The following is a 21,257-nucleotide window of genomic DNA, read 5'->3' on the forward strand; positions in this document are numbered from 1 at the left end:
GTAAAGTCTTCAGAACGTTAATAGAAAGTGTTGGGAGAATAAACCAAACCGAGACACGAAGTAACAACCTCAAAGAGCCTCGAACTTTAGTGTATTTGAAATCTGATATGATTGTTGAGGTTTGTGATTAAAGGCTTTATTTGGCTCTTAATACACCCAATATGTTTGGGGACAATGTTTAAATATCTATCTGCAAATTGTGTTTTTGACTGTTTACTGGGTGGTTTTATGTTGAAATTATGTTGAAAGGACAGCCTTTATATTTAGTATGTAGCTTTTTAATTATTTTAATCATTTAAACAACTGAAATGTATAATTTATTCAGTTTGATCTTTCAACAGTTTCACTCTTTACCTGTCCTGTATGATTTTTTTAAATTTTTTCAAGTTTGTGTTTTAAAACTGGCAAAGAAATGTTTATCTTGTCTTATTCACATCATGTCAGTCATCTGTGACATACTAACCTGCATGAAAGCAAATAAACTTTAACTGTTTTGTCGATTAGTTGATCCTTTAAAGGAAATTAGATTTCAATGCTGCTGTTCAACCAAAACCCCTTAATGATGATTGAAGGAATAAAAAAAATAAAAGGAAGAAGTCAGGTCCAAAGTGAGATGCGGCATCATATCAGCCCCATCACTCGTCTAATTCACCAGAAAATAAGAAGTGGTTGAGAGCGAGTCTGCTAAACAGCATAATTTAAACTCAATCTGTGAGTCTCTCTGTCTGTCTGTCTCTCTCTCTCTCTCTCTCCCTCCCTCCCTCCGTCACTGCGGCTCTCCTTTATTTCCTCCGTCCCTGCTTTACCCCACACTGAGATAGGAGCATGAAACTAATGTGATAAGCATTCTGGCTGCTCGCAGCCAGTCACACCCACTCACTGTTCTGTCAATACCCAGATCACGGAGGGAAGACAGACTCATTCCTTTATTTATCTTTGGAGGGTAAGAGGGCACAAATTGGATGTGGGCCTGTGTTGGGAGTCACTGCTGGTGGCTGATACCTGAGCCAGTGTGACTAGCAAAATGACGGCCGGGGTTAATTGAGTTATTAAGCTCTGCGGGCCGGACTAAGTTGAGTAAGAGCTTTAACATGTGTCCCACCTGTCTGTGATTGCGTCGACATCCAGGGACATGCAAAGGGCATGTCCAGGCTGTTCAAAGCATGAACATTCAGCACAAAAGAGCTGGAAATATCCAATAAAATATTATTTTTTTTTTTCATAGACTCATTCACTCAGGGAAAATAATCCGTCCATCACTCGGCACCATCAGACATTTCTTCATGAAAAGAGCTTGTATGACTTGAAGTTATTGAATGCAGAATGTTGGATGGGAAACACATCATTAGTAAGCAATAAATACCGCATATGAGTATATTTGTAAGGATACCATTATGTACACTTGGGTGCTTGGATACAATACTTTGCCTGATTTTCAGCCCTTCAGCAAGTTCAAGGGTCAGTCTCCATGTTGGTTATGTAACGGGAGCTGGAGCTGGAGCTGGCAGGCATGGCTTTTTCTTGTTTTTTTTACAATCATGATAAAGCTTGCAGAAGATTTTGAAAGGTGGCTATGCCGCACACGTTCAAAAAAACACATACTTCATTAATGTACAAATCAGCAAGAAAGTGTTGAGTAGAATGATCCTATTAGGATTTCCACATCATCATCAGTGTGAAACTGTTCTCTTCGTCTTTCTCAGTGACTTTCGATGTCTTGAATCACAGTGACAGTGAAAAGATCAAAGCAGCTCAGAGTAAAAATACAGACACTGAAGGAACACAGGTGGATTCATGTTTGAGTGATCAGGTTACACCGTTAATAGACGCTTCTTTTTTTTTCTTCTTTTTTTTTTCTTATATTGATAAGTTTTTTATATGTAATCCAGCCGGTTTGTTTCTGCCGTACAACTGTGATACAAGTTAAATATCTCTCCAGATCATTGCTGTTGTTTTAACTCCAATAAAAAGCAGTTTAATGGATACTACTGCATTTACCAGCCTACCTCGCTGTTTCAAGTTAAAACATTCTTAAATTTTCGTTTCAGAAAAGATTTGCGTTTTCATGGCAACGTTTTGAAAACGATGTCCGTTTCCCCGGCGATGGGAGTAACGCTGAAAACAACGTCGTTTTCATGTCGGGCCACTCGTGGGTGCCGTTTGTTTTTGTAATGAAAGCTACCCCAGCAATACTAACAACAAATCCAACCTACAGTCCAAAAAGTAGAGAAATTATCTCAGGGACAGTAGCCATAGCAAAGTGCATTTAGCATACTCTAACTCTGCTGCTCATCCCACAAATGCATCGTCCCTCACAAATGTGGCAGCATTTATAATGGAAATAAAGATTTTCAACCAAGCAGCATTGTTACAACAAAGACATAATCCCAATACTTTCTGATCAAAGTTTATCATTTTACTCAATACTGTATGTGCACATGGAGATTACCTGCCAGTGGCATTATTTTCTGTCTCTAACCTGAAGACGTTTTCTGTAGCGCAGACATACTCAGACATCCTCTTACACCCAAAGGGAGTGCAAATGTCTGCTACTTTCAGACTGATGCTCTCGACTTTCACCCTTCCTGCACCACGTTGTTTAAATATCAAATATACTTGTGCCCATCCGAGCCCCAGCGGGCATGTCCGTCTGGAAAGGAGATATTGTCAGGCAGACCGGGGGTGAATTACTATCTCGAAGCGGCACGAAGTGATTGCTCGATTAACCAGTTAAATCTTAAAAGGTCAGCGGTGCTGGATTTTACTGTTATTTCAGGGGCACATCATTTAGACGGTTATATGCTGCTACGTAAGATGTTGCGCGCACTCAACTTATTAGACACACAAGGACACACAAGGGCAGACAGCCAGCCAAGATAATAAAAATCTGATATTACAATTGCAATCCAAAGAGGTGCAGTTTCTTACAGACTAGTCTTTATGGCTGCACCGCTTTGAGGAGAAATGTTTATCAGAGCGCCCAATTATTCTTTCTACAATTTTGAAAGAATTGAATGACGATAAATTAATTAATTTACATGAATGATTCAAAAGTTATAATCACTGTATCGCCCTGAAGCTGGAAATGCCAGGAGACTTGACATTCACCTCGAATAAAAAAGCAAACAGATAGCAGTGGAATAAAATAAAATCGTGCAAAAAAGCAATGTTGATACGGGATTGTGATGAAGTTCAGGTTGATTATTATAATAACCTCATGCCTCATTTTCAAATCACATGACAGCAGGGGGCAGTCGTGAGCAGAGAAGCTTCAGAGACTTGGAGAAGACAGATGTGAGTGGGAATTGTTCATGTGTGCCAGTTACAAAGTGGCAACGGTCTTAAAAACAATAGTTAAAGTACAGAAATTCCTGCATGCAACCAAAGCTTCTTGTGTGTCATGAGGCAAAGGGTGTTTGAATAGGACTTTACAGTGGATTCTGTGAGTTTCTCTCAATGTGGGAAAGGTTTATGCTCCGATTTTAAAATAAACCAACTTGATGTGTTTTGTCCAGTCTGCTGCTGCAATAGAGATGATGTGATAAAGACAATTTAAAAGAAGTCACATACTACATGAAAGAAAGACAAAAACATACTTCATTAATTACATCTCTGCATTTAACTCATTCTATTCATAGTTAACCTTAAACTAAACATATTAGGAGCAGTGGACCCACAGTCTGTTGCAAAGAAGGTTAGCTGAAACACGACCCATTATTTTTGGTAAATTTCTAATAAACTTATAGTTGGACGATTTATTTTTGCAGCGTTACTTGAGTAAACATGTGACGATGAAATGACAAAAGCTAATTAACCAAGTGAGCTATGACTGCCATGAAAATGGTCCTGTGACTTTACATGTATGAATATGAAGAAACAACCTGCTTATCTCAGTTTACCACTGAAATGAATCACAACAATATCAGCTTCTCTCCATTGGCTTCCTATCAAATCAAAATATTTTTATAATTTTTATAAACTTGTGGCGCTCTTATATAACCCCAGCCGAACACTGACTTGCTGGAGGTTCCTAGGTTTTTCTAATAGCTCACAGTTTCACTTAGGAAGGCCGACACAGTCTCTACGGTTAAAGTTATTGAATAAAGCTTAAAGTTTGGGCTGGTTCAGGCCACCCTGGACCATTTTCTAGTGAAGCTGCTCTAGGTTTAGACTGCTGAGCTCTTTACTGCACTGGGCTTCTCTTCTCTTCTTTCCTTTCTCACTCTCTCTGCAATCATATTTTCTTTTCATTTTCAACATCGCCTGAGCTTGTTCTTGTAGAAAATAAATAGTTGGGTTTTCTCTGTAAAAGTACCTTGAGATTACTCCGTTTTTATGGAGACTACATAAATACAATTTAGTTGAAATTGAATGAGATAAAAACAAATAGCTGTTTCAATAGCTTGGGAAATAAACAGTCTCTTCAGTTGTATTTAGAGGATTGCTTTTTTAGCAACAGTTAAATGTTGTGTAAAAAAAGAAGTATGCCATATGCCGAAACAAAAATACAAGTGTCACACGCAAGAAATGTTTCATCTGGTTTTAAACCTTCTTAAAAGCCAGCGTTTCTATAAAACCAAGGATAGATATTGACTACTACTTTACATAGTGCACAACCCTATAACAAACAAAATCAACATGTCACATTAAACTGCATTCAGCTACATATTTCCAGTGTCATTTCTACACTAACAGTGTCACAAACATACTATTTGTTTCTCTGTCAAGAAATAACGTGGTGAGCTTTCTTCACAAAATCCATGACTACTGCCTCTCCCTCATTCTCTGGCCAGACGTCCTGAAGGATTTATAGAGGGATATTTTGTCTGAGGATTTACTGTTTGCTCATATGAAAATGATACCCGAGACTAAAAAGTACTCTGAAAGCACTTTGAATGTCAGACGATTAAGTATCATTGCACCTTCACTTAAATAAAACACCACGGCAAAATATTTGGGCTCTCCTTCGGAGAGACAGCAAGTAAAAACATCTTTTTGTGCTTTTCAGCCATCTTTGGTAACATGCAGCACGTGCTGAGGGTTTTATTGCAAATGCTGAAAATTCCAAGAGGCTCTTATCGTTGTAAGTGAAGAGAGGGATTTACTCACCTTTCCTTGCTCCACTAGAGAGAAAAACTTGTCCACCTCCTTGTTGAAGGCTGTGATCTTGATTTCTCCCTGTGGACATGCACATTTCCACTTAACTTCTCAAAGCAGGGATAACGGAGAAAAGCAATCATGTCTTAACATATGTTGCACTGCTACTTACACTTTCATCCACCACGTCGAAAGAGAAGAGCTTGCCCTCTCCTCTGGAATTGCTCCAGGTACGAACATTGCACTTGTTGGTGACTCTGGCTTTGATAGTCCACCTAGGTAGACATTTGTAACAGTGAATCAATGATATATTTAGTTATAAAAAATTATTTCAATTATACAGTATGGTATCAGACTGACGTAGTGGCTACTGCACTGGCCTCATGGCGAGAATATTTCCGATTCAAGTCTAGTCGGGGCCTTTTCTGTTTGCATGTTCTCCCTGTGCCAGAGTTTATTTCTTTATGTACTCTGATCGCCTCCCACAGTCCAAAAACATGCGTTTGAGGTTATATGGTCACTCTAAATGGCCCTTGGATTTGAAGGCGCGTGGCATTACTTGCCATGGTGTCACCAGAGAACAAACTGTTCGGCCAAATTCATTTTGGCTTCGAGTTGAAAGCATTGATTTTAGTATCCACAATGAGAGAAGAAAGCATGTCTATTGGAAGCAGCAAACAATGGAACTACGATGATGTTTGCTTAAAACTTTTCACAGTATGAATGTGGATTTTTTCCATCATGTCATGACAAAACACTTAAATATGATGACGATGCTGACATGGTCCAAATGCCATGTCAGCTGAAACAATGTGTGTCTTCACAGGCAAGTGGGTAACATTTGGAGACGGTGACGTGAAAAGCAGTAACGCAAAGATTTTGTTTTTTCATCCCGCTGATTTTTCTGCGCCCCAACAATTCGACTTCATGAAATTTCAAATATAACCCTTAAAATCGAGGATTTTGTTGGTATGTATTGACTTTTTTTTCCTTTTTAGAGAAGTTTCACATTTACTCGGCAACGTTTGGAAAAACAACGTTTGTTTACGTGGAGATCGCAGAAACGCAGGAAACAATGTAGTGAGTGTGTGAGGCCACTAGTGGGTGCTGTTGTTTGGTTTGGTAATGAAACACCAGCATTCATATGGGCAGACAACAAAGCTGGATTGCTGGGTGACTCAAGTATAAAACTACAAAGTCCCAGGAGAATATCGACAGGTCAGCAACAAATTGACATCCGACAGCTTCACCACTGACATACGACTCAGTTTGAAACCAAACTTTAGTAGCCAAGGCAACAGCACAAAGGTCAAGACCATGTAATTGCGGATAAATCTCGTCCTCCAAATGGATCGGCAGAAACTCCTTCCTCTCTGTGGCTCACCAGACTAGCACAAGTTTAATGAATTTTAAGCGCAATGGTTGTGCGGACAATATAATGATGACTTGATGAGGTGACTGAGTCAGTCAACCTTTACCGTGCCTGATGCTCAAACAGCTTCTGATCAGAGTTTGATCCTATAACAACTCGGCAACAGCAAGATGAATGCATATAAATTAAAACAACAGTAATACGACTGACTAGAATGATTAAAGCCCTTTCTAATATTTGGAAAAACACATATTGCACAACATTTATTTGAAATAAAACATATTTGTGGGAAATATTGGTGGCGTCGCCCAGACTAAACTTGACTCAGAAAAATCCTTGCTGTTATTCATTTCTTTTATGTGAACACACACAGATCATTTGGAATGTTTCCACTAATTAAAAAGTATAACAAAAAGTTTTCTTTCACCAAAACACTATATGTGTATGGAATTTAACAAAAGGAGTTACAGTCTAAAGGTCAGCACAAACAGTAAAGAATGCTGCACAGACTTTCATAACGTTCTTCCTTTTTTGTTAATGAGCATCTCAAGGCAGCTGACATCAGTCACCAATGTGAAACACAACTGTGCAAAAGAACAATTCCCAAGGAAATTGCATGAGCGTGTTTCCAGCCTTTTTAAAGTTCCACAAAAAGAGGGAGGGGAATAAAGAATCCAGTAACTTTTTTTTTTTTCAAAGAGTGAACTAGGTGTTGTACATCTGCCAAATCCTGAACGCATTTAAAATGTGCTTCTTGTTCTGTTTTTAACAACAGCCAGCCAAGCTCCACACTTCACGCAGCAGCGAGCTTTTTGACTGCGTTGATAATTGTGCAGCAGCAGAGGATATTCATACCATAACTTTGCCTGCAATTAAATCCCCTATCATGAGAGCAGCTGCTGGCCCAGAGTGAACCCCATTTCCTGCTCAGTATGGATAAGACTGCTACACCAAGGTTTATGGCAGTCAAAAGCCAATTACAGTCTGCTCTCGATGCTTTTGCTTAACACCAGCAGAATGGGATGGGAAAGCCATGCAAACGGGCATTAAAGACCTTGTGCACATAGAAGCGTATTATCTCCAGCATGTACTACTTTGTGTCACACACACCTTCACATTTTATTTCGCCCATTCGTTCCTAGCAGCGCCACAGCTGCTGAAGTCATCGTTTTTTGTTTTTTTAGTCACTGTAGTAGGTACTCCCCAACTTCAAAGTTAGAACAGTCATCAGTTTATTACAACACCTAGAGGCACAGTTATCTTTACAGCTCACACTTTCAAACAAGGCAACGCTATCACAGCGCAAACATGGAGAGTTGACAAGCTACCTTTTCTTGAATCTGGATATCGCACTGTTGTGTTTTTGTGAACAACTTTAAGGTGAGGGACAGAAACTTAAGCCTAATGAAATGATAAGAGACGAGAGAGAAGAGGGGGCAGTAAAGTGGTACCCTGGAGGAGGTAAAGAAATTGTAAGAAGAGAGGAGGGGGGAGAAAAAATTAGGTTGGCCAAATCCCTACAGGGCCAAATAACAGAATCCAAACCTCAGCAGCAGAGCATAAAGACCCAGCAGTACCTGCCGTAAAAGTGTCCCGTTTCCCCGGCAAGATCGGTCATTTCATTTCCATGCAAATGGGAATGACTAACATGCACACACAACTTTTCACACACACACACACACACACATTCACATTCATATGGAAATGAAAGAACGCTAACACATGCATGCACGGAGATTCGCAAACATGCCCCAAAATGCCACCACCGAGAGATGACGGCAAACAAGGAGCTGCAGTCAGGGCACGAACGAAACTAGCTCAAATAATGAATGTGCTGGAAGGAGAACAAAGTCTATTAAATTAAAAATGTGTACAGTGATGGGAAATCGGGAAGACGTGTGACACTACATACACTGCAGCAGAGAAAAGCAGGCGTACGAAGGCTCACATATGGAAACTTACTTGCTTTGGTAGGGATTGAGCTGGGCGATTGGAATTGCTCTCGCTGAAGACTGTGGAGAAGAAGTGGAAGCCTTCATGGGTGAAAACTTCATCTGTGATGTTTTTGATGGAGAACCTGTGGGGGAAGTCTTCATGGGGGAAGTCTTCATGGGGGAAATCTTCATGGGGGAAGTCTTCATGGGGGAAGTCTTCATGGGGGAAGTCTTCATGGGGGAAGTCTTCATCGGTGATTTCCCCATAAAACCCCTGCCACGGCCTTGAGGAGGAGAAAAGGCTGTGGAAAAACAAAGTGAGCTACTTCAAGGAGTGCTCAAAACCCTTCAGAAGGTGATGTAGTTGTTGGTACTATCACTTAGTAGCAAGAATTGTCATGTTCTCCCTGTACCTGCATGTCTTTCCTCCCACGTTCTAAGGACATATAATGCATTCAGTGGTGACAATTAATTTGTCCTGTGAATTTGTGGGAACTGTATAGACCAGACAAGAATTGGCAACCTATGTAGGATGCAACAATCCCTTCACCCTGCACAGCGAGGCCAAAGCTGCACAGACACTTGTGGGAGGAACCCTCACAGACCCCTACACCGTCTAATGCAGGAAAAGGCTCCATGCACGTAAGAAAAGCCCTCACTCACACACAGGAGGGGCTAATCTCCCATCAGGCTGGAGGCTGAGCGGCATCAGGAGCAAAACAGATTCAAACAGCTTCTGTCCTGCAGCTGCAAGTGGTGGTCCTCTTTAGAGACCCCATTCCCCCTGCTGTTCCCTTACCACAGACTTGTATAATACAGGCTAAATGGTCAGCTGGAGTTAAGTTTTGGAGCCCCTTGTTTAACTTTTTGCTTGTTTTTAACTATATTTTGTAACTTTTCAAACATCTTAAACGGCTACATTGTTCTCTGATGGGCTTGAATCGGTCCTCAGTTCTACAGGGTGGAAGAAGCAGAGCAGTGTAGGTACTGGACGGCACTCCTGGGTGGAGCAGGAACTATAAACTATAAAGGCAAAGCTTTTCGTTTACCAGTCAAACAACCTTGCTACACTCAACTATGATTATGATTTCAAACCAAAACCATGAGGTTGCACATTACAGTAAGTGACACTTGTTTTTTTTAGCAAGATGGCAGTTCTCATTTTTTGAGATAGGGTAAAGACATAAGCCAATAAGTATAAGTGAAATAGTATCAATGCCTTTGCATTGATATAAATGGGACAAACCTTGAGAGGGTACCTGGAACCCGAAATTTTACTTTACTGATGAACTGGTAAAGGCTCAGGGGCTACTACAATGAACAAGGACCCAAATATGAATTAATGAATGTTTGCATTCCTCAAAATAAGCTATGAATAGTAGGCCGATCAGAAAATATAAACAACCTGGAAAAAAAAAATTCCTTCAGCTTCACCTCTGGAAAAATGTGATTGGATTAATCTATAACATCAAGAACAGACATACTGAGAAAAAGCAGTAAAATATAGGCGATATACTTTCCAAGTATATAATGCGTGGACCACTCGTATTGCAAAAGTTGTCATTTAAACACCTTCCTCACAAATTGAGAGACACAATATTACCTTATCTTTCTTAACAGAAGAGCTACCAGAATGCCATTGGGCAAAACAATCTCCTACACCCTGGCAAAAATATTTTAGCTGCTATAAAACATTAATGGTGCTACACTTATCTGATCATGAACAGCTGCCAAAACGATAAAATGCCTGAGAAAGTTAAAACTCTCCCAACAGATCCCCCAACAGTGTTGCTTAATTCTCTGTTAAACACCAGTTTGCGCCAATTACTAAAACAGTTTTCCTTTCTCCAGGTGAGACTGCCAATCAATTATTAATTTCATAATTACTGTACTTGTGCCTTTCAGTCATTGGAGAAAGAATAATTAGCATTAGTTATCAGAATATCAGTTTTGTGGCCAAGACGCCAAACATCCGAGTCTTAATTATAGCTATGAAGCATGACCATTTTTTATTTAGACTGAGTGAAGTGAAGGAGAGTAATTAGTTTTAAGAGGTAGACCAGAGTAAAACAAAACAGAAGGATTTAGTTTATTAATCAGATATAACGTAGTTAACATGGAGTCGACTAGGAAACATGAAATGATCCACTTTTTAATTGTTAAATCTGGCAGACATCTTTTCTTTACTGTTGCTTTGGACTCTTGTTTAGAGCTCCTGGTTCGTACAGTCAGGGGTCTAATGGAAAACCCTCAGGCCCTGTTCACACGACAATGTTTCAAGTTTCAAGCGTATCATTATTGCATTTTTCTTTCAGGAAAGTTTTGCGTTTAAATGGCAACATTTGGAAAACGGTGTCTGTTCACATAAACAAACTACACACACGCACGCAGACAACAATATGTTCCAGAATCAACAATGGGGAGTTCACTGACATTTTCCATGAGATCCAGCCATTTTCAAAAAGTGGCTTTTTCAGTGTCGTATAAACAGAGCTCCAAAACACAACGGAAGTTTTTCGTTTTCACTTGAAAACTTTGCATAGGGGCCGTAATGCAGACAGATATCAAGATGAGCTTCTGCAATCGGCAGTAACCATATATATCTCCACAGCGTGGCCCCGCAGAGCAGGGTCTAGAGACCACCTCCAGAGTGTGAGGGTGGAGAGGGTGGAAGGACCTGCTGTCACTGCTGACCTCAACCTCATTAAACACTTGTGGGATCAACTTAGGAGTGTTGTTCATTACTGTTGGAGGAATAGGACCCAAGCAGACTGGTGACTAACACGAGGAGTAGGTGTATGGTGTAATGTGTGTGTTGTGGGGACATCAGTAGGTGCTGAGTGCAAGAGACTGCTAAAGAAACTGAGCCAGCAATCAGCCAGAAGCTGGTGGAACATTTCTTTATCTCCAGAGGAAAACTAAGACATGGACTTAGTGTTCGATAGATCAGATATGAAAAGCCTGTTAATGAATCGCCTGATTGCTAATGTCCACACTTTATGAAGGTGTGGCTTTTATTTCTTTTGCAAATCAAGCTCTGCTTGCTCATCCCACAAATGCATGTTCTAAACAAATATATTTAATACACAGGCTTCCCACTGTAATAAAAATACATTGTGAAAAAATAATCCAGCAAACACAAAAGTCCTTACTTTCTGTGCATACTTTACTTATAGCTCACTCACATAGTAATCAACAGGAGTGAAAAAAGCCGACATTAAGTCAGCTTGTTTACGGAACAATTGCCCGGCTTCTTTTGTTCAGTCTTACAAATGAAATGCCAGAAGTCTTGAACAGTTTGGAGCGGCCCACAGACTCCCAAGGTGCTATCTCACTTCCCACAATGCAGCAGCATCAGCTCATATCAGTATGACTCAGAATAAATAGTAAGCTGTCGTCAAAATATTGTTTATGCAATGCCTTGTTTTGGCATGAATTACCTGCCATATTGAGCATTTTGGGGATGAGGGGGGATCTTGAGGGATAAAACAACTTAATTCCCCGGAGACCACTCCCACGATTTAAGCACCTGCTTAGGAGCACAACAGACATTTACCACTATGATCCCCTCCTTTGTGTGCGTGTACCTCTGTGTGTATACATGCGTGTGTGTGTCAAGAGTAAACTCCTGGGGGAAATCACAGATTGAACAGCTATTTTCAGGCGAGGGGTAATTAACATCAATATTCATACACACGCTGTTCGGATGGAGAGTAGGAGCGGTAGCTGTTAGCAAAAAGATGATAGGTGGTGGGAAATGAGGGATCGGCAGAGGAACAGAGCAAAGAGAGGAGCACAGAGCTTTATCAAGATCCTAATTTTTTGTGATTAAGATCATGGCAAGCTTCTAATATGTATTCCAGCAACGCATTCCACACCATCTTTTGTTGAAGGGTACCGGTAGTCTGTAGTGAGACTATGGAGAGCAGGAGCCAACTAATGAACACATATAGGCAAAAAAGAGGGAAAACAAAGAAAAACCGAACTACAAAACCCGTATGCACATAAGAATGTGACAAATATTACTATTGTATTTGATAATTGGTAAATTTATTACTTTTTTTTTTTTTAACCGAGACGAGCGGTTGCTCAAAACCACATGTGGAAAGCTTAAGACCTTCTTTTAATTACGTAACTTCCACTTTTTACCTTTTGTAGAATTCTAGAAATTGTATTTTTGACATATTTACCCTTGTTTTTAATTCGGACTCTGTTACAGGCCACTTTTACACGACAGCGTAAAACACAACTGTTGGAGCACGGCTGGACAGTGTCTTCAAAACGTTGCTGTGTAACTCTAAACTTTTCTAAAAAGCAAACCGATACGTTTTCACTGGAAATGGAGCCTCAATAAGCTTTTATTTTTTAACGTGTGTGTAAATATAAGTGAACGAGGACGGCAGACCCGTGGGTAACACGCTGTTTTTATTTCGTTTTTACCCTGCAAAACAATTTGTGCTGCATTTTATTGTACAAAAAGTGCTATGTAAATAAAGCTAGGCTAATTTATTTTAACCACATTTCATACATACTGATTTTCATAAATCAGTGAGGCCGAAATATATGTGCTCCTTAGAACAGCTTTATGCTAAGAACTGTCAAAAAAGAAAGCCTGTGTAAGTCTGTGTACGTCTATGCATGGGTGTGAACAGGTATTTATTACTTTGCGGGGACTTATGTCTGTCCACACACTCTATAATTTGGAAAACTTGTCTTCCTCCAAGTTGGAAAAAGTTGGATGGATGTTTGAATATACAATAGATATTCATGGAATAAACATAAGTCAGGGTAATATCCTCAAAGATCCAAAAATGATCCCGTCAGGTATTTACAGTTTAGTATATGGCATGCAGGTTAAGCTTAGTTAGATAAAGGTTAGTGTTTGGGTCAGGGATAGTGTGAGGCACTTGCTTATGATGATTACGTTTAAGATAAAGGACTAAAAATGTCGATGATTGGGTCCCACAAGTAATGCTTTACAAATGTGTGTGGGAGTGAAACGAGAAAAAAAGAGAGCAAAAGAAATGCGAGGACAAAGGAAACCTGCAGAGGATGGTTAGAGATGAATAATGAATAGGGCTTTTTTTAAACTGTATTTCAGCGAGTGCAGATTTCTTTTCTGGAATTTGAATATCATCTGCAAAGCAGTTTGAAAGTCGTCCTTTTCAAGTGATAGCTGCTGATGAATATTTCAGGGAGAACGCGTAACAGTCTGCGACTACTGTGTCATGACCTCTGACTTTACACCTACTGCTGAAAAACTTTACAGAAAATTAAAACAGTGGCTGGGATATGGCTTTCTTTTTCTTTTCTTTTTTTGTTTTTATGTAAAGGGTTCGATACCACTTGTGACTGACAGAGCTCAAAATCATTTGACACATTTTCTTTCTAAGCTTCACGAGAGATAATCTTCACGACTACATCTTCCCACTGTGTCAGAGGTCATAGTCGTCTACAGAGCTGAAGCCTTGCAGCCGACAGTACATACCACTTCCTCGCATCCTCTGTGTTGTGATTCTGAAACTCAATTAAGGTATGCCATCAAAGATGTTCTGATCCCCCGAATACATCCAATTTGTGTATTTGGCTTATTCAGGATGCTTGCCGCTTGTGAAATCCAGCGTGAGCTTAAATGAGACAGACCCGGTGTACCTGCAGCCTTTTATAAACAAATTGGTTTGCAGTTTACTGCTCCCTCTTGCCTGTCCTATGCTTTGAAGAATAAATGTGTGGATTTGCCTGTGGTATTTCTAACTCGGACTGATACAGCCAGAACTCTAACCCTGGTGTTGGAGCAGTGGCTCTCAGACCAAAGGTGATTTCTTTAAAACGCGTATCTCTTGAGTGTTTTCACACCTTTTCGGTCGACCTTGTTGAGTTTCGCAAAGCGCAACAGGAAAAGTGATGCAGAATAGTCACTCCCACACCAACATGAAGAGGTGGTCTGGAACACCAACTGCCTTACGTACTTCCCAAGAGCACCTAATGTAGACTTTATGCTTAAAGAGGATTCATCTGCTCATTCATTCATCTAACTCCTTTGGCGTCTGCGTTTCACTCCAATCGTCGCCACGCATCACTCTAAGACAGGCATGTCAAACGTACGACCCGTGAGCCAAACCTGGCCCGTCAGAGTCCAATCAAGCATGCAATACTAACGATATAAGCTGTGGGAAATTATGACATTAGCTGCAGTGTATTCATTTGACCACCAGACGCGCGGAGTGGTATGATGTATTTTCTTTCCATTTTAGTTTGTATTATGTGTTGAGTTTGAGTTCAGGTGATGATGATTATTACACAGCTGTAGAAATATGTCGACATTAAGTTATTTTGATCATAATATGAACTAGCCTACTAGATCTTTAAGTTACAGCTATGTAGATGTGGCCAAATGTTTCATGGATTAGTAGATAGTTGCACTTACTTATATATTGAAATGATATTATTTACTGCTCTGGCCCACTTGAGATCAAACTGCACAGTATGTGGCCCCTGAATTAAAGTGACTTTGACACTCCTAGTCTAAAACTTCTCTCTATTATTCTTCGGAGCACAAATTTGACCATGTTGTTGTGCTCAGTAGACACAGACGATGACAATCCCTGAGTTGGTGCATCCAATCAAAACAGCTGTAGAACAAGCACCTTGTTTCTACTTTTTTTTTTTTTTAATTCTCTTGGGATAGTTATTTCTCTGTTTTGGGCTCATATTAATCTCAGTTGCTTTACTTAGGAAGCAGCTGTGGGTTCAGGGCCCAACTGAGGGACTAACAGTTATAACCATCTGCTGTACGACTGAAAACCAGCAAAGCTCCAGTCACAAACTAACCTCTAGGTTAAGAAACCAGCGTTAGTAAACGGCCCGTCTTACATCTGTGCATCTCTTGCTCGCGTCTCTGCGGTCGCTCACATCGCTGCCGGTCGGAGCAGACGTTCACAAGTGAAAGAATCAATGAGACAGTTTGCCCAAATGGAGGCACCCGAGGACTCGGGTGTGCCGTTTGTGGACCGTGATGTCTTCAGGGCCTTAAACCCAGACCCTTCAATACAACAGCAGCCTCCAGAGTCATTTCCAATGCCCACAGCTCATCAGAAACACTTCATTTGTGGCATTTGGTAATTTTGTTAAAGCACACAAAGTTATTGACTTAGTGAAGGTGCAATTTAGAAAAATATTGGAAAGTAATGAAACGCTTAGCCACATTCAGGAGGAGAGAGAAAGGCAACACCGAGACTTTGTGCACGATGCTTGTTTTAGGCTGGGAGAAGAAACGCAGGGCCATTTCATCAACGGAACAATTAAAGAGAGCAGCAGGTTTTCTCTGCCGACGTCTCCGAGGGAACACGGATCAAAGGACGTAAGGAGGAATCAGTCAGATGAACTACTTGATGCAGAGCCACTTCTTTGCTCAAGTGAATTTAGTGGATTCTCTCCGTCTCTCTCTCCATCTGTGTATCGCTACGAAGGGGATTCAGTCCACAACGCAATATTCATGAAGCCATGACCTGGAGGAGCCACCGGCCCGCACAGGCCTCCTCAGTCACCCCACACACACACACACACACACACACACACTCATTATCCACCCACAGTCTCACATCCTCCGCTGAGGAGGACGACTGGGTATGTTTTTGCCACATAACAAAATCAATGTCAAAGCCGGGAGCAGTCGGTGGCACAAAACAAGTGAGTGAAACAAAAGCTAAGCTAATAAAAGAAGATCCAATAAAACGGCCTACTTTAGGCGTGATACATGGGACCGGCCATCGTGGCGGGAAACCAACCAGAGCTGCTGCTCCGTAGTAAAAGTCTGGTTGGCAGTAAAACAGTGGAGTGGGTGAATGATGAACACCCACAGTGACCAGTGGGCAACAAGACCGGCTCACATCTGAGTTGTAAATTTGATTAGAGTGCACGATGCGATGGGGGGGGAGGGGGGAGACAAGGCACTCGAGATGAAGCAACTGCAGTCTTCCATTCATTTAATATTTCCTGTGGCTACTTCCAGCCGCGGCGTGCCGTCTGACGCCGCCTCATCCAGCTCTTACCCCACGCTCGCACTGCTGCCTTTGATCAGTGAAGTGCTATGAATATCAAAGACGTGAAAACCAGGATTTACCTTTTGGTCTGCGGTGCTGGTTAAAGTGTGGTGGGGTAAAACGAGAAGGAGAAGGAAAGTAACACAAGAGCGCTTGTTGGTCCCAGATTATGGCTGCAAAGCAACAGCAACAACAACAGCACTGAAGAGGGAAAAACTGTGGAGAGGACTGCAAATCACTTGTCAGCAACTCCTCACTGCGAGGATCCACGGCTCCCTCTGTTGGCCAAAACGTTTTCTCTGGCGTAACTGGGCCAAATCTCACAGCAATCAAGCCAAAACCACAACGTTTTTTTAACGCCACAACTCAACTGTTAAAAACACAGCCACTCATATGCCGAATTCAATTCACACAACAGGAACTAGCACATCTGTAGAGACTGAAAATGTCACAATTAGTACTTTTAATTGCTGCTTCTGCTGAGGTATTACATTACTGGAATGTGCTGAGCATGGACATTCTGTTAATCTATCTGACATGTAATACCATGAAGGCAGCGCTTGAGGGGCTTAGAGGAAGTTTAAAATAATAAAGTCAGACGTGTCGGTCTTGCACGCAATGTCGTAGGGAAACATCCAAATATAGTTTTGGTGTCACTATCAAGACTTCATGATGATGAGGTTTTTGTTTTAAGTTCAGAATGACTCAGACATTAGACGCCGTCGTCAATATGGAGGCCAGCAGTAAGAAAAGCTAAGGTGTTACTCTCGTTAAATCTCAAATATGAAGGCGTACTATATATGCTTATAAATGCGGAATTGGGAGATTTTAATTGGAAGTTTATTCTTTTCATGCTGCATATGTTACGTACATCTACTTCTGCCAGAGTAATGACTGTGACTAACTGCCCGAGTCATTACTGTGGCACATTTAAGTAAACTAATAGTCAGGATTGCTAAAATGTTCCGTTTTCAAGGTAAGATATCACATGTAAAGTCTTGGACAGGCCACTTACTGCTGCTGTTCTTATAGGAAGGTCCCGGGATGGCAGGAGATGAAGAAGTCTCTACAGAACTGCTTGATGACACTTTATTTGGAGATGTCGTCTTACCTGCGAGTTAAACAAACACTGTAAACGTCCCGCTTACACTTTCACCCGAGCGCAATTAAGAAGGTTCATACCATCTGGATCATATGGAGTGGGATTTCCAATCGTCCTCCCACATTCCTCTGCTGACTTCAATAGTTCCATGTCCAACACAACCACCACGTTCCTGGAAATCACAGAGTCAAAGTCAAACATGAGACCAAATGAGACGGCGTGCAGCTAAAGAAGCTGAGGAAGGAAAGAAGGAGCATGTACCTGCCGTCTGGCAGCGTGTTGGTGATGGTCTTCTTCAAACGATACACACTGTTTGGTACCAGGAGGTTCTCTTCATGCAGATTGTTCAACTGGGTGGCCAGCAGGAAGCCTGCGATCACAAATACATCACAGAACGTTTTCTTAGTAATCAGCAGGTTTTTGGTTGATCTCCTGCTGACACACACAGGACATGAACATACTGCACTCACAGTCTGAAAAGTTTTCAGCTTACTGCAAGATACTCACTAGTCAAGTAGTGCTGACCGTCACTCATCTTGAGCCTTAACCTGGGCGGGCCCGAAGCAGTATTGAACTGACGGGTGTTCTGACAATGACAGGGAGAGACAACAAAGTTTAGAATTACAAGCTCATCCTGTGTGGCAACATAATCTGTCAGCACAATGATTCTTTTTTTTATTCTGATTTTCTAATCATATCGTTTTCTAATAAAACGTACAATAAAAGTCCAGAAAGAGACAAGAAAAACATATTAAAGCCACCTAACTAACTTCCATATACACTTTATCCAAGTTAAGGTCACGGAGGCTGGACAATATCTGAACTGACATTGGATGAGGGCTCAGACCGGAGTCATACAGACAATCACCCACACACACAGTAATGCCGTCGGGGGATTCAGAGTCACCAATTAACCAGATTAGTATGTCTTTGCCTTGTTGAGAAAGCTGAAGTCCCCACAGGAGAGCCATGACTGCACAAGGGAGGATTTGAATGCATGAACGGGTCGCACTCAAACCCAGGTGTTTGTGTTGTGGGGCTAGTCCACCACAGAAGTGTGCGTATACTGCTTGGTAAAAGCAGGGTACATGCAGTGCAGGTGACAAGTCACATCACAGGGAAAACAAAGAGACAGACAATCACAAACACTCACAGCGACAGATAATGTAAAATGTGTGCTTTGGACTGTGGGAGGAAAGCAGAGTACGCCGGAAAAATCCACATACACAAATGGAGAACATTCTAACTCAAGCCCACACGAAAAAATGATATTATCACTGTGACATGAGAGTGTGCGCTAGTTCACTGTGTGACCTGCAAAAACAAATTATATTAGAATATCAAAATGGTATTTTGGAGACTTTCTTGGTATGTAACATACACACCTGCATTCTATCACTGTATAAACTGCTATGCAACCTATTCTAAGTTAACAATTCTTTGCATATTGTGTGTACATGTGTAATAGACAACTGTTGTTTTAATTTTCTTGCATTAATTTGTGACTGATTTGATTCACTGTATTAACCACAAACAGAGACTTTAATCAGTTCACTTTATCCAAAGATATAATGTAACATAATTCATCCCACAGTATAAATTGTGGGATCAAAAATAAACTTAAACAAAATGAACCAAAAAAAAGTTGAACGAGGAGCTTCTTTCTCTCTGATCTCGGACAGTCAAACTGAAAGTTTGTGTTCTGCAGAGTGGATTTATGACTTTGTAATGACAAATCTGTTGATTGTTTATGCTTGTCACAGACTCATCAGTCTTCTTGTTTCCTACAGAGTCTGGTTCTGCAGGTCTCTTCCTGTTAAAAAGGTGTTTTACCTTTCCATCTTCACCCTTGCTTGCTTATGTAGAATTGTTGGGGTGTTTTTTTCTCTGTAACAGTGCCTTGAGATGACAGTGTTGTATTTGGAGCAACTGGAGTAAAACACTGGATGATGTAAAAACTTCCCGACATAAAATTGTAAGACCATAAACTACCAATGCAGTGGATCTTATCTAAAGACATCTGAAGGAGTAGCAGAATATGTTGCCTACAATCATATTCTAAGTTGATGAGCTTTGCTCTCTTACCAGCAGCTGCAGCACAGGGTTGTCCACAGCCAAGCCTTTGTGGAGAGCCTAAGAAGAAAAAAAACAGCACACATGCATTTGTTTATTCCCTAATGCCTGACCTCAACCTGTCCCATCACATCAACATGCTGTTAACACGGAGTTACAGTACAAACGTCCACTGGACGTTAATGAGGTGGCGTTTATTCTGCACTGGCCCGGCGGGTAAACATTACTGCATCCACACTGGATCAGACTTCTCTGAAGATATTGAAATATTCATGAAATAGACGTTATACAGCAATTTGTTTGATACATGTGTGAGACGTACACTCTCATTTTTAGCTCACTGTGCTACCAACTGGCAGTATGCTAAAGCGTTCTTTCTTCAACTCGGAAATATTTGAAGTGAAATTGAAAGACAAAAACTATTGCTCGGATGCAATAATAGTGAGGCTTACTTCAATCGCCCCCTGGGTGAGTTTTGCACTCATTTCTCCGGAGTAAACTTCTTAAAATCTGCAGACTTCGGTTCTCTATTTATTATGTTGGCGTCTGGCGAGCAGCTGATGGGAGTCTCGCGTGAATTGAGGGACGAGATTTTGAGTGCTACACTGGAAGTGGGATGTTTGTTTTCAAAATAAGAGCAGCATGTTTCGTCAGGTTCGTTAGCAGCTCAACTACAACTTTAACACATTTATGTACACCAAATTTGATTTTGAACAACTTATTAAAAGAACTACACTAGAGTTTCACTGCGGGATTTTTTTACAGGCCTTAAAAAATTAGAAGGTTGTGAGTTTACTTCTGGGTCCAGACATTCTGTATGACGCTTACATGTTCTCCATGTGCAGGTGTGAATTTTCTACTGGTACTCCAGTTATTTCCACTGTCCGACAACATGCATGTGGGGTTAATTGGAGACTGCAAATTGTCTTCATATGTGTGAATGTTAGTGTGTGTGGCTGTCTCTCTGTGTGTTTGCCCTGTGATGGAGGGATCGGCCCCAGCGCCTCTCAAACCCGCACAGGCCCTGTGATAACAGACAATCACATATAATTTGGGAATTCAGCCATCCATTTTCTATACCGCTTTATCCTGTGCAGTGTCGTGGATTCTTGAACCAAAATAATTTAGGGTCACCAATTAACCTTAGATGGATGTTTTTGGACAGGGGAGTTTTTGAACCGGAATACCAGGAGAAAACCCATACACACATGATAACACAAACCCAGACCTCCTCGCTGTGAGGCGAGAACGCTGCACCACCGTGCTGCCCTCTTTTGGGAATTACCTCAGTTAAACTTTCAGGGAAATCTCAAATACACAAGATTATCAATGGGTGAATGATGCTTTGCATTTCAAATGCTTAATGAAATGTACAGTGAAATCACACATCATATCTTGTATGAAAACCAAGCGTATAAAGAACACACTGACTCAAAGAAGCAGCGGTAAAGAGGTGAGTTTTGGGAATAGATTTGAAACCAGTCAATATGAGTAGAAAAAGGGTCAACAAATATCTTCTTTTTATTAAGCGTATGTGTTTGTGTCCCCTCCACCCACTGTCAGCCTGAACATTCAATCTGACTCAATATAGAGAAGTGGATGCTCTTTGGGCGCCATCTGATTTTATACTGAAAGTT

The 21,257-nt window shown here is 41.0% G+C and overlaps 1 protein-coding gene across 1 annotated transcript in view; it reads right to left on the reverse strand.

The window, feature by feature from the left end:
* The window catches only part of LOC308122126 (replication protein A 70 kDa DNA-binding subunit-like), a 51,439-nt gene extending 31,235 nt beyond the window's left edge, over positions 1-20,204 (reverse strand). The window contains exons 1-9 of the mRNA XM_080483785.1: positions 20,073-20,204; positions 19,633-19,680; positions 18,055-18,133; positions 17,809-17,917; positions 17,628-17,719; positions 17,461-17,556; positions 8,432-8,705; positions 5,270-5,372; positions 5,110-5,178 (exon numbers count right to left, since the gene is read on the reverse strand). Coding sequence (XP_080339911.1) covers positions 5,110-5,178; positions 5,270-5,372; positions 8,432-8,705; positions 17,461-17,556; positions 17,628-17,719; positions 17,809-17,917; positions 18,055-18,133; positions 19,633-19,680; positions 20,073-20,105 — 903 coding nt within the window. The 5' untranslated portion in view covers positions 20,106-20,204. The remainder of the gene's footprint in view (positions 1-5,109; positions 5,179-5,269; positions 5,373-8,431; positions 8,706-17,460; positions 17,557-17,627; positions 17,720-17,808; positions 17,918-18,054; positions 18,134-19,632; positions 19,681-20,072) is intronic.
* Between the last annotated feature and the right edge of the window lie 1,053 nt (positions 20,205-21,257).

Source organism: Lipophrys pholis (genome assembly GCF_963383615.2).
Source record: "Lipophrys pholis genome assembly, chromosome: 16".
Lineage (NCBI taxonomy): Eukaryota > Metazoa > Chordata > Actinopteri > Blenniiformes > Blenniidae > Lipophrys > Lipophrys pholis.